Source organism: Osmerus eperlanus, chromosome 25, assembly GCF_963692335.1.
Source record: "Osmerus eperlanus chromosome 25, fOsmEpe2.1, whole genome shotgun sequence".
In the NCBI taxonomy this organism is placed as follows: domain Eukaryota; kingdom Metazoa; phylum Chordata; class Actinopteri; order Osmeriformes; family Osmeridae; genus Osmerus; species Osmerus eperlanus.
In genome coordinates this window covers 7874017-7886928 of record NC_085042.1, presented here as the reverse complement: position 1 = coordinate 7886928, position 12912 = coordinate 7874017, and the positions used below count along the sequence as shown (strand labels likewise).

The window sequence follows — 12912 nt, the reverse complement described above, 5'->3', positions numbered from 1 at the left end:
GTTTCCAGTCACAGCATGTTACTCATCAGCCAGATTTATGTGCTAGAAAAGAAAAAAAAAATGGTGGCTTCTATCATGGCCATACTCTCAGACGCTTGTAACGTGTTTGCAAACGACCGGACATATGTGGAACATGCCTCTCAGTGTGATGTAGCCTGATGACGTCAGCTCCTTGCCAGGCTGCGGCCCCGGGTGTCAGAGCTGTGACCTGGCCCTGACTCACCATACCGCTCCTGTTCCCCTCCTGCAGAGGCTCCCTCCGTGGTGATTCAGCCCCAGGGCCAGGCCTTCTCTTTGGGAGACGAAGTCCGGCTCGCCTGCTCCGCCTATGGATCCCCCTCGCCCCAGCTTTTCTGGAGTCATGGAAACCTCTTCCTTAGTCATCGTCCGAGGTACGGGAACCCTGCCCTCTCAACACCTCCAGGAAGTTAATTTGACCCAACATGCATGTCAGATCCTGTCGGCCCAATCCTTAAGTGTTATAATCTCAACAACACAAAAAACTACTCCCAGACTTCCAGTCTCTGAATGTTTCTACTGTACATAACATATTCAAAATAAATCAGCTTCAAGCTATCCTGAAATGTGTTTTGGAATAAAAGCAGGGACTGTAGTGATTCATTGAGACATCTGTCTTTTCCATTCTATATAAGATCAACAAACTGTAACTCCCTGATGTCGGTTTGATTTGATGCAGATTGACTCTGACCCAAAAAGGAGTCTTGACCATCTCTAACGCCCAACCTCAGGACTCTGGGAACTACACATGCCTGGCGACCAATGAGGCTGGGACTTCCTCTCAGTCAGTGACTCTGACATTTGCAGGTAGGAACCCAGGAGCTGCGAAAACACTGTTCCACACGGGAGTTGAAAAAATGCATTTGTTTAGCAGACTCTCTTATCCGAAGGGACGTACATTTAAACCTGCAGTCTCCTGATCTGCAGTTTAATGGCCATGTACCTTGGCAGCCTCTCCCTAGGGTGTACTGGGGTTACATTTGGTTTTCTCCGCGAGTTTCATTTTTAACAACATAGTATATCCGTCAAGATACCCAGCGACTGGCTGGGTGTAGCTCCTCAGCCAGCTGTCCCTCTGCCCCGGTCCTCTCTGACTGACACTCCCTCTCTCTGTTGACGCACAGGGAGATGTTAGTCAGCTCTATATTTAACCTGTCGCTTCCCCACTGTCCAGTCGATTTGAATTAATTCAATTCACATATTCTGGTATTTTTATCGGGTGTTGAATTGCCGGGATGTCTGGCCGTTTGGTGGGTGATTCAAGTGTTTTAATCAAGTTTATGAGTTAAGCTCTGTGTGTGTGTGTCCCTCCTCTCCCCTACAGAGGTCCCGCGTGTTGTGGCCAAGCTCAAGGTGGTCCTGGTGGCTGTCGGGGGGGATGCCACCCTGCAGTGCCTCGCCACAGGTGCCCCCCCTCCCAAGCTCCACTGGTTTAAAGGTAATGACTGCCTGTTCATGTGAGAGGGATTCGTGAAGGATCCGTGGGTATGTGCTGGAGGGATAGCCTAACGTTCCATGTGTGTGTGTGTGTCCTGCTGTGTGTGTGTGTGTGTCCTGCTGTGTGTGTGTGTCTCCTGCTGTGTGTGTGGGGTGTGTGTGTGTATGTGTGTGTGTGTGTGTGTGTGGGGGGGGGGGGGGGTGTTCCAGGGGACTTGCAGGTGGGCTCCGGGCCGTTCGCTGAACAGGATGATGAGCGCGGCGTGCTGCTGATCCGAGGGGCGCAGGTGATGGACGCGGGCCGCTACAGGTGCGAGGCTCGCAGCTCCGCTGGAACCTCCTCGGACACCGTCACTCTGGAGGTCGGAGGTGAGGGCGGTGACCATCTTAGTCTTGCTCACACACTCTCACATTAACAGGGACAACAGACTTGCATATTTCCTATTTCAGGCCTGGCGTTTCAGCACAGCTATACTTAGTTCCAGGAGGTTCTATTGGAGCTCATGCGGGGTGTGCTGTTCTTCCTCTCATCAGAGGGACCCGTGTTTCACGAGGCGCCGGGTGACATCGCGGCCAGCGTCGGCGAGAACGTCACCATACCCTGTGTCGCCAGGGGCTTCCCGTTGCCCGCGGTGACGTGGCGGAGAGAGGACGGCAGGCGGGTCCAGACCAGGTCTGGTAGCCAGGGCAGAGCAGAGCAGCTGGGGATGGGATATCTGCAGATAAACAGTGAGTTACACACCCCTCACCCCCTGTCTCTCCCCCCATCTCACCCCCCGTCTCACCCTGAGCCTGGCCCTCACAGCAGATCCGCCCTGAGCCTGGTCCTCACAGCAGATCAGCCCTGAGCCTGGTCCTCACAGCAGATCAGCCCTGAGCCTGGTCCTCACAGCAGATCCGCCCTGAGCCTGGTCCTCACAGCAGATCAGCCCTGAGCCTGGTCCTCACAGCAGATCCGGCCTGAGCCTGGTCCTCACAGCAGATCCGCCCTGAGCCTGGTCCTCACAGCAGATCCGCCCTGAGCCTGGTCCTCACAGCAGATCCGCCCTGAGCCTGGTCCTCACAGCAGATCCGCCCTGAGCCTGGTCCTCACAGCAGATCCGCCCTGAGCCTGGTCCTCACAGCAGATCCGCCCTGAGCCTGGTCCTCACAGCAGATCAGCCCTGAGCCTGGTCCTCACAGCAGATCCGCCCTGAGCCTGGTCCTCACAGCAGATCCGCCCTGAGCCTGGTCCTCACAGCAGATCAGCCCTGAGCCTGGTCCTCACAGCAGATCAGCCCTGAGCCTGGCCCTCACAGCAGATCCGCCCTGAGCCTGGTCCTCACAGCAGATCAGCCCTGCCCCTCCTTTGGCCTTGTCTGACTGGCATTGTTGAGATTCCCTGAATGAATATAAACGTGTATATATAGAGAAGGTGAAGCCCCCCCCCCCCACATAAGATTCAGTAAACGTTTTCTTAAGAGTGTGAATGGAACCCGATCGGCTTGGCTCTGCTTCAGGAGCGTAGAGTTTCCCCCTCTCTCTCTCTCTCTCTCTCTCTCTCTCTCTCTCTCTCTCTCTCTCTCTCTCTCTCTCTCTCTCTCTCTCTCTCTCTCTCCTTCTCCTTCTCCTTCTCTCTCTCTCTCTCTCTCTCTCTCTCTCTCTCTCTCTCTCTCTCTCTCTCTCGGAGAGGGGGCGATCCAGGCCAGTGTAGAACTGAGAGAGAGGTGGTTGGGTTTGGGTCCTCCTGTACGCGCTGGACAGCTCTTGGCCCACGTCTTGGCAGAGAAGAACTGACCCTAAACGTTTATGGGCTGTGTTTTGTTTTATTGGAGTAGCACCAGTAGTATTTTCATTGTACATCTACGGGCCCATCTGGGGGCGACCTGATTTGCTCAGACTGCAGCAGATGGCTGGTGTTTACCTTGCATTTAGAAGAGATCAATCCCCTTGCCATGGGCTGTAAACATGTCAGATATGTAAAGCTTTCTCAGATATGACCCTCCTCTGGTGTTTACCTCATCCCCTATCTACACACTGAACGCCGGGCTACACAGATCTGTCTTCATGCGATCTGAGCAGAATCTGCTTCTTAGGAAACGCCGTACACATGGGCACAGCTGCAGCACATTACACCCAAATTGCATGTTCATGTTTTGACTTATACAAATGGCTTGATAATTCAACACATTTAAATAAGGTACGCTATTGAGCTCTGGTCCAATATGTTTATCTTGTACGTCATCACTTGTAGATAAATGTATAGATGACCTTTCTCATATTTAGCTCAACAGGACATTCATTGGCCTCTCTATACATATGTGGGGGTATATGACAATTAATATGAGGGTTCTAACTGACTGTGTGTGTATTTGCAGGCGTTTGGCTGGATGATGAAGGTCTGTACATCTGTGAGGCTAAGAACCAATTTGGGACTGTCAGGACCGAAGTGAGCGTCTCCGTAACCGGGCTAGGTATGGCGTAGATCTCCCCTCTACTAGTTCCCCTCGCTATGCCAACGGCTCTCCACAGAGACCCGTCTGATAATAGCTGATATGTATCCTCCTCTGTTTACCCAGCTGCTGGAGTTATATCTGGGTTGTATCTCGATGATATCCTCCTATTCGTTCCTCAGAGCCCCCGGTCCTGGCCCAGGGAGCCCCAGTCCTGACCACCAGAGTGGGCCAGTCACTCAGTATCCCCTGCATGCTGCTGGATGGAATCCCCCTGCCTGAACGTCACTGGACCCACAACGGCAAACCAGTAAGAATGGACAAATTCAGTGGTCTCCTTATGTCATTTTAATTGTTCATTCGGAACACGCTTTTATTCTGAAACTCGGCTGTTCAGTCAAGCGAGCCCATCCCCAGCTATACGGGGGGGACGGATGTGTCCCATAATATGTGTGGATGCCGTGGTTGCCGTAACGCCAGCGTGTGCTCTCCTGTAGTTGCAACTGAGCGGCCGGGCCTTCCTGCGGAGCGACGGCAGCCTTCACATCGAGAGGACCGCCCAAGGGGATTCTGGGAGTTACGTCTGCACGGCGGTGAACGTAGCGGGCTCGGTCAACATCTCCGTGAGCCTGGAGGTCCACGGTGAGAGCTCCGCCTCCTCTCTGCCATAGCTCCGCCTCCTCTCTGCCATAGCTCCGCCTCCTCTCTGTCATAGCTCCGCCTCCTCTCTGCCAGAGCTCCACCTCCTCAGGGCCGGCCAGGGTCCACCACACACAGACATGCTCTTTAGACATGCTAACAATGTGCTGACTGTGGAGAAAAATCCCATGTATCAGAATTGACCTCCGGCCATCATAATACAGACAGGCTTCATTACTGCCGGCCATGTTTTAGTGAAAGGGGCTTCTGTGTTCCGTACTCTTAGTAATGGATGCCCCGATGAAGGGTCTTCATCGGGTTGTAATGAAGACATGCCCCCTGGTCTGACCTCTGAACTCTGCTCCCAGGCTCTGGCTGTCGTGGAAACAGCTGAAACATATTGGATGTGCTCTACTTTCACAGTACCCCCTGAGATCAACAGCGGCCCGTACGACTACACAGCCAGCGAGGGCGTGGCCATCACCCTGTCGTGTGAGGCCAGTGGCGTTCCCATGCCAACTGTAACCTGGTCCAAGGTAACGTCTGTTTGGCTTCGTTCAAAGGCAACACTTCACAAATGACTGTTTTGACCCACATTCCCTGAAATTCCTTTAGTAACTTCACACATAGAAATATCCTGGTGACTGCTGTTATTGTTAATCGGTCTTAAGATGAATGACCGTTGAGATCATATAAATCAACTGTAAACAAATGTAGCTTGACTGTTTTTCCTGTATCATTTTCCTCTAGTAGGGGCATGCCTTGTGCATTCTGCCTTGTGCGTTCTGTCTAGCATGTTTCTGTCAGGTGAAATTGGCACTGTAAAAGCCACCTTGTTAAAGAGGATAAGTACACGTGTGTGCCTGCCTGTGTTTGTACTTCAGTTAAAGAGAGAGTTTCAGGAGAAGGGGCTCTGTAATTACAGGCGTCATCAGAAGTGAGTCTCTGAACTTGCCTTGTAGCGTGTTCCTGTGCTGTTGCATGAGTCCAGTCCTCACACTGCTCTCTCCCCTCCCTCTCACCCCTCCTCCGCCCCCCCCCCCCCCCCCGCCCCCCCAGGGTCGACAGGCCTTGCCCAAGGACAGGACCCTCCCCCAGCCAGACCAGGCTGGGGACCTCCACCTCCCCAACCCCACCCTCCAGGACGCTGGCATCTACACCTGCACGGCCAGCAGTGCTGTGGGCTACACCAGCAGGGAGGTGCAGCTCAGCGTCAACAGTAAGGAGCACACATCCTCACCCACACACCCGGCCTGCTTTGGCCTCCTGCTGTTTGAGAAATTCCTCGTCGTTTGAGAAACGCTGAGTCATGGATTCATGGCCTCGGCCGATTACGTAGACATTTAATGAACTGAAATTAAATATCTAAAAATGTCAGATCAGTCAATGGAATCTTTACTGTTTCTTCTTTCTCAGCCAAACCGAAGATAATGGGGGTGAGCGGTCATGGCAACACGGTAAACATGGCTGCCGAGGTGGGGTCCGAGGTGGTTCTTCCCTGTGAGGTCCAGGGAAGCCCCTCCCCCCTGATCACATGGACCCGTGACGGACAGCCCATCCCTCCAGTCACGGCGTGGTGAGAGAAAACCGCCTCGCCGTCCCTCGTTCCAGACCCTCACTAACCTGCTCTAACGACCACCATCCCACTGTTAACGAGGGCCTTTGATTGAATCCGGCTGCTCTCCCAAGCTGCCATGAACGTTCTGAGATCATTTAGAGGTGCCTTTAAAGGCAGACAGACAGGCTTAGTGTTGATGAGCAAAGAGCAGATCAGAGTCAAGTAGAGGCAGCCATTTGGTATAGAGCACAGCAGAGCAGAGCAGAGCAGTGTGTAGCAGAGCAGACAGATCTGTGTAGATGTAAGGAGGCTCTCTGAGAAGGAACATCTGGTTCTCCATGGATGTGTGATGTGGTCCGTCTGACTGGATGTGTCTGCCCCGCTGTCTGCTGCCGAGTGTGGGGCACACACCCGAGCTGACAGAGACCCCCAGGCAAGACCACCAGACCACCAGACCACCAGACCACAGTCACTGCATGGAGACGAGGGCAGGGAGAGGACTGGAGTCTGGAGAGGGAGGAGGAGGAGGAGACGTGCGTGAGGCCAGGATGTGGGTGAGGGGAGGGAGGGGAGGGGAGGGGGGGGCAGGTGGATGGGGGGAGGGGGGGAGGGGAGGGGGGGGGGGGAGGGGAGGGGAGGGGGGGGGGCAGGAAGATGGGGGGGGGGGCAGGAGGATGGGGGGGGGAGGGAGGTACGCCAACGAGACGAGAGGAAGAGACTGTCCCGTTTGACGTTCGGTCCCCTGTGGATCTCCTGCCATAAAACAACATGTTGACTCTTTACCGTGCCTGTCTGATGAGAATAGCACACCTCCACAACCCCTCCACAACCCCCCCACCCCCCCACCCCTCCACAACCCCCCCACCCCTCCACCCCTCCACAACCCCCCCACCCCTCCACCCCTCCACAACCCCCCCCACCCCTCCACCCCTCCACAACCCCTCCACACTCCCCTCCCCCAATACTACAGCCCAGCCAGGGAGACCAGAGGAAGCTGATAATACCTCAGCATGTCTGGGGAGTGCCCCCCCCCCCTCGACTGCCCTCCCCCCCCCCCCTCGACTGCCCTCCCCACCACCATCACCACTGGCCTCCCCACCACCATCACCACTGCCCTCCCCACCACCATCACCACTGGCCTCCCCACCACCATCACCACTGGCCTCCCCACCACCATCACCACTGCCCTCCCCACCACCATCACCACTGCCCTCCCCCCTCCACCACAGGCCTGGTGGTGAGACATTAGGCCAAGCTGGACTCCCCCTTCCCACAGCCCACAGCCCACCCTGGGTCTTCCTCCAGGGTCAGAGGAGCTGCTGTCAGCCCAGCCTGAGTTAGGAGAGCTGGGTCTTCCTCCAGGGTCAGGGCGACTGGGTCTACCTTCACGATCCGCGGGGCTGGGTCTACCTCCATTGTCAAGGAAGGCTGGATATACTGCCAGGGTCAGGACTCCGCGGGTCTGCCTCCAGGAGAGCTGCTGTCAGCCCTCTCTGGCTCTCCCAGTGTGCTCCAGCCAGGCTGGGTCAGTCTGAGTACACACAGGTGCAGACACCAGTGTTGGGAGGAGTAGGGGCTGGCTGGATGGAGCCAGGGGCTGCCTCTGGTCCGCTGTGAGGGTGCTGCTCTGACCTGGCCCCGACATGCTGCTGGTGCTAGGGGTTGGGGGAGAGGGCAGAGGGAGTTTAGAGCTCCATGTGCCGTGTCGAAATACAGAAGTCTTTGTGTTTCCAGGCCTTTCCACTTAACACGTGTTATTGTTGTAAGTTAGTTGCTTAGGAGACACACTTATCTTAGATAAATCCACGCCTGTGTTTAGATTGGTGTGGTTGTATCTGTTTATGAAGCTGGACAGCATCTGAAGCAGGTTTTTGTTATCAAGTTATGACGGATTTTCAGTTCCCATTACTGACATGCGTAATTATGAATGCATAGATACATGTACAACACCAAGGTACTCGTACACACACACACACACGAGCCTGTCCAAACGCACCTGTTAGTTTGGGCTCACACTAACACATATACAAGCTTGTAGATCGTAACTATGTTTTTCTGACCCCTGACCTCTGACCCCTGACCTCTCCCCAGGTTCAGTGTGCTTGCCTCCGGCTCTCTGAAGATCTCCGACGTGCGTCTGAGTGACAGTAAACGCTACACCTGCTCAGCGGCCAACCCAGCGGGGAACGTGTCCCTGAGCTACAACTTAAACATCCAAGGTACATTTAAATTTTTTTACAATTTTTTGTCATTTAGCAGATGCTCTTATCCAGAGCGACTTACAGTAAGTACAGGGACATTCCCCCGAGGCAAGTAGGGTGAAGTGCCTTGCCCAAGGACACAACGTCTTTTTTGGGGGGAATGACGGGGAATCGAACCGGCAACCTTCTGATTACTAGCCGGATTCCCTAACCGCTCAGTCACCTGACTCCTATGGAGTCACCTCCTAGGGAGTCAGGTGGGTGAGCTGAACATGTAAACATTCACATTACATTCTAGTCATTTAGCAGAGGCGGGCCTGTTATATTCAGGGGTGTAGGTTACATTTTTTGATGACAAATGTCCACCCCGCTTCCTATTAAGAAAAGTATATTTAACGGCTGTAACCTTAAAAAAAAAAAGACAAAAAAAGCTGTCCAACCCACATTTGAAAACAAACCTACGCCACTGGTTAGATGCACCGTATTTTGTTTTTTTCCTCAGCCAAACCCAAGATCCAGGCCGGGCCGTCGGTGCTGAAGGCTCTGATTGGCCAGACGGTGACCCTGCCGTGCGTGGTCCAGGGGGAGCCCCGGCCGCAGGTCCGCTGGTTCCACGACGGGCGCCTGCTGGAGACCAGGGAGGTGGCGGCCCTCAGGATCCAGAGGGTCAGCCTGGCCGACCAGGGCAGCTACAGCTGTGTGGCGGAGAACAGCGCAGGGCAGGATACCCTGCTGATACAGCTGGAGGTGCTGGGTGAGTCCACAGAACCACCAACCATCACATCAGACACAGAACCAGCACCAACCATCACATCAGACACAGAACCAGCACCATCTCACCTTGTCACCAGCATCAGTAGGCTTACTCGTCATATACTGCTGCGCACACACCAGACTAAAAACTAAACTAGTTTTTGGGGGGATTCAGTCAGTGTGATGAAGTTGATATAGGTTTGCAGTGTCGCTGGTTCATCACAGTAGAGAATACAAGGTTTTAGTCATGAGCTCCAAGTCCAGATTCCCCTGGCTGAGAACCAGAGCAGACAGGCAGAGCTCAACCCAGGAAGCTCCGGGATCTTTCTGAGGATTCGTTTTCTGGAGGCAGAACCAGCATGGTTCGAGAGGATCTACGACCATGACAGACTGACCTCTGTACTAGCTGACCAGTTGACCGAGCTGCCCTTTGACCCTGAAGGTCAGGGCTGGGTGAGGATGGTCCCAGAGGAAGCCGGGACGCGGGGTTAATGAGGGAGCAGAGGTCAGAGGTCACATGACTCATCATGTCAGGGCAGAAAGAACAGTGTTCTGCCTCACCTCTCAGATTAACCCTTTCACTAACGCTCTGCCTAAGGCTAAAGTAGACTGGAGTCAGTCAGTTTCGCACTTACATACTTCGTTAGGATGGTCCTTACTCCCTAAATTGGAGCTGGACTCGTATGACCCCTGCCGTAAGACAAAGCTAGCCCTGTGTTTAATGGTGTAAGCGACCCTTCCCAATCTAACCACTTCCTGTTTCCTCAGATCTAACCACTTCCTGTTTCCTCAGATCTGACCACTTCCTGTTTCCTCATCTCTCCACAGAGGCTCCGTCCTTCGCCGAGGCTGGTGACGTCGTCATGGAGATAGTTGCTAACAGCCAGGTGCTCATCCCCTGCCCTGCTCAAGGTATGACTCCGATAGGGATGAGTCACTGGACGCCGTTTCCCAGCACACTGTTCCGTACCTTCAGCCCCTCTCTTGCCATCGCCACATCGCTTGTAGTAGTCAAAGCTGTGGAACAACAGTGCGCTGCGCCCCCCCCCCCCCTCCCCCCCCCCCCCCGTCAGACTGACGGCGTGGTTTCTTCCAGGCTTGCGCCTTCGCTCTTTCTACTGTAGCGTGTTGGCGAGGACAAGGTAACACTCACCACGGCTGGGGGAGGCCGGCTTCATCAGAAGACTTGGCCCGAGAATGAGCGTGTGTTTATTTACATCTGTGCCGAGCATTCATTCATGTGTTCTAGCGCCCTCCCTCACCCCCCTCCTGACAGGATGAGTAAATAGCTGTTGTTTGTGTGGGGCCTCGCCATGGCAACGGGACATATTTGGGAAGGTGAGGAGAGGGTGCGCTACGTGAAGCAGCAGCTGGAAGCATGCTCGGCCGCACCCCCCCCCCCCCCCCCTCCTCCCGCCTCCTCCTCCTCGCTGGCCCACATCTGTTTTCCTCTGCAGTGGGCCAACGGAGAGAGGAATCCTAATTACAGGCCACTGCTGGAATAATGTACAGAGATGTCTGCAGGGATCTTCCACACAGGAGAGGAGGAGGAGGAGGAGGAGGGAGACAGGTTACTCCGGTCCTCCTGTAGCTCAGACAGGCAGACAGACAGACAGACAGGAAGACAGGCAGACAGGCAGACAGGCACGCAGACAGACAGGAAGACAGGCAGACAGACAGGCAGACAGGAAGACAGGCAGACAGGTAGACAGACAGGCAGACAGGAAGACAGGCAGACAGGAAGACAGGCAGACAGGCAGACAGGCAGACAGGCAGACAGGCAGACAGGCAGACAGGCAGGCAGACAGGAAGACAGGCAGACAGACAGGCAGACAGACAGACAGGCAGACAGACAGGCTCCTTATGTCCTTTCTTTACCCCAAGACAGACAGACATGCTATACCTACACATCCATAAGGAGAATTATGTCCACCAACTACAAAACTATAACTAATTACTGTAATTATAACTACATCACTATAATTATGTTATAATTGTATATGTAGATATTTTAATGTTCATGGCAGAGGTGAAGCTATGCTTGGTGAAATCTAAATAGACTCAAAGACTTTAACGATATAATTTAACATCTAAACGGAACATCTGCCTGCATTTCCTCCCAGCAGTGATGTCATAAATTAGAGTCAGAGCTCTCAAACTGTAAACATGTGCTCTGCGTAGGAGTGGCTGATAACAGTGCCTCTGGTCTCTCTGTGTGTTTTTGGATGCGGTATGACATTAGTTAAGCTTCTCCTAAGCTTCTCTGGATTTCTTGGCCAGGCTGTGTCTCAACCTCTCTCTGGTGGACCAGAGAGAGACCAGGACCAGTGTGGGGGGTGTGTGTGGGGGGAGGGAAGCGCCCCCTAGTCCTCACAGACCTCCTCCCCTTCCAGCCCCCCCAGGTTTCCCAGCCCCCCCCCGCCTTCCTGAGTAAAGCTCCAAACACATCTGTTTTAAAAGCCAGAGAGAACACACCAAATGCTTTGAACCACAGCCTCGACCCTCTCCTGCTCTTGCTGCCTAATCCCTGACCCATTATCCCTGTCGTAAATCTGTCAGACGTACGGCGACGTGTGTTTGTCATAGGTGGGGTGTTCCAGGACCTTGTGTTGTCCTAGCTCAGGCACAGAGAGGACTCTGAGGAACTCTTTTGGCACGGCTGCCCTACTGCCCCCGCTGTCCAGTAGATAAATGTAGAGCTGGCACCTTTCATCCTGGGCTCCTTGCCCACTCAATCCTCCTGGAGAAAGGAAGAGCGACTGCAGTGTGTTTTACCTCGGTCGACCCAAGGTCGTTAGAAGCCTTCAGGTGTGTTCACCCAGCTCCCTGTCCTCTCTCTCCACCCCCCCACAGGTTCTCCTCCAGCCAAGGTGCGCTGGTTCCGGAACGGCTTGGAGATACACGCCGACCAATCAGAGCTCTCCGTGACGGCGGACAGCTCTCTTCTCATTGGCTCGGCGTCGGCCAGTCACAGCGGAGACTACAAGTGCGTGGCCACTAACGAGGCGGGATCTGCTGAGAGGAAGGCGAGGCTGAAAGTGATTGGTGAGACGTCATTAACCAATCACATCTCCTCTGAGGCCTGAACTCAAACAGGGGTTTGTTCTCTATGGTGACGGTTACCAGGGTTCCCAGCCTGTTGTGACTGCAGATGATTAACTGTCAGCTATATATCAGCGACCACGAGGAAGTTTGTCTCGTGCACATAATTTACAGGCTTAACACTTATTAACAGCGCAGACAAGTTAGACTTAGAGAATATAAGATATAAAATGAAACAATTTAGACGATAGCTTTGTTAACAGTATACAGTATTTATCTAGTAAAAAATATACTGATAGAAAAAATACATCTTAAGAATAATGCTGTTGAATTAGCCTCTCTTCTGCTTCCATCCAGTTCCTCCAGAGATCCAGGATGATGGACAGGCCTTGAACCTGACCGTCACCCTGAAACAGCCCCTGACCCTGGGCTGCGATGCCTTCGGCATCCCCTCCCCCTCCATCACCTGGAGCAAAGATGGCCGTCCTGTAAGTCATCTGCTCAAGCATACCTAAAGGCTTACAAACATGATGCCTTCTAGCATTCAGTAGTCGATCCAGACATACAATACCAGTCAAAAGTTTGGACACATTTTCCCATTCGGGACTCAATCGTATCCTATATCAGGGTGACACCTAGTGGCTGCTTGGCCAATCACAGTCCCTGATCCTTTGACTCAGCAGTACAGGCTCCATAGTACTGACTCAGCAGTACTCCCTGGTGCTGGTTGTGTGGTAAAGACTCCCTGGTGCTGGCTGTGTGGTAAAGACTCCCTGGTGCTGGTTGTGTGGTAAAGACTCCCTGGTGCTGGTTGTGTGGTAAAGACTCCCTG

At 53.7% G+C, this 12912-nt stretch overlaps 1 protein-coding gene across 1 annotated transcript in view; it reads left to right on the top strand.

Annotated features, from left to right (window-relative positions):
• hmcn2 (hemicentin 2) overlaps positions 1-12912 on the top strand; it is a 50224-nt gene that overhangs the window by 10906 nt on the left and 26406 nt on the right. Inside the window, exons 12-27 of the mRNA XM_062451952.1 lie at positions 251-392; positions 698-825; positions 1343-1456; positions 1666-1824; positions 1990-2184; positions 3813-3908; positions 4070-4197; positions 4385-4529; positions 4950-5062; positions 5586-5745; positions 5943-6102; positions 8176-8303; positions 8788-9039; positions 9867-9950; positions 11892-12083; positions 12438-12568. Of these exons, the coding sequence (XP_062307936.1) occupies positions 251-392; positions 698-825; positions 1343-1456; positions 1666-1824; positions 1990-2184; positions 3813-3908; positions 4070-4197; positions 4385-4529; positions 4950-5062; positions 5586-5745; positions 5943-6102; positions 8176-8303; positions 8788-9039; positions 9867-9950; positions 11892-12083; positions 12438-12568 (2327 nt within the window). The remainder of the gene's footprint in view (positions 1-250; positions 393-697; positions 826-1342; positions 1457-1665; positions 1825-1989; positions 2185-3812; positions 3909-4069; positions 4198-4384; positions 4530-4949; positions 5063-5585; positions 5746-5942; positions 6103-8175; positions 8304-8787; positions 9040-9866; positions 9951-11891; positions 12084-12437; positions 12569-12912) is intronic.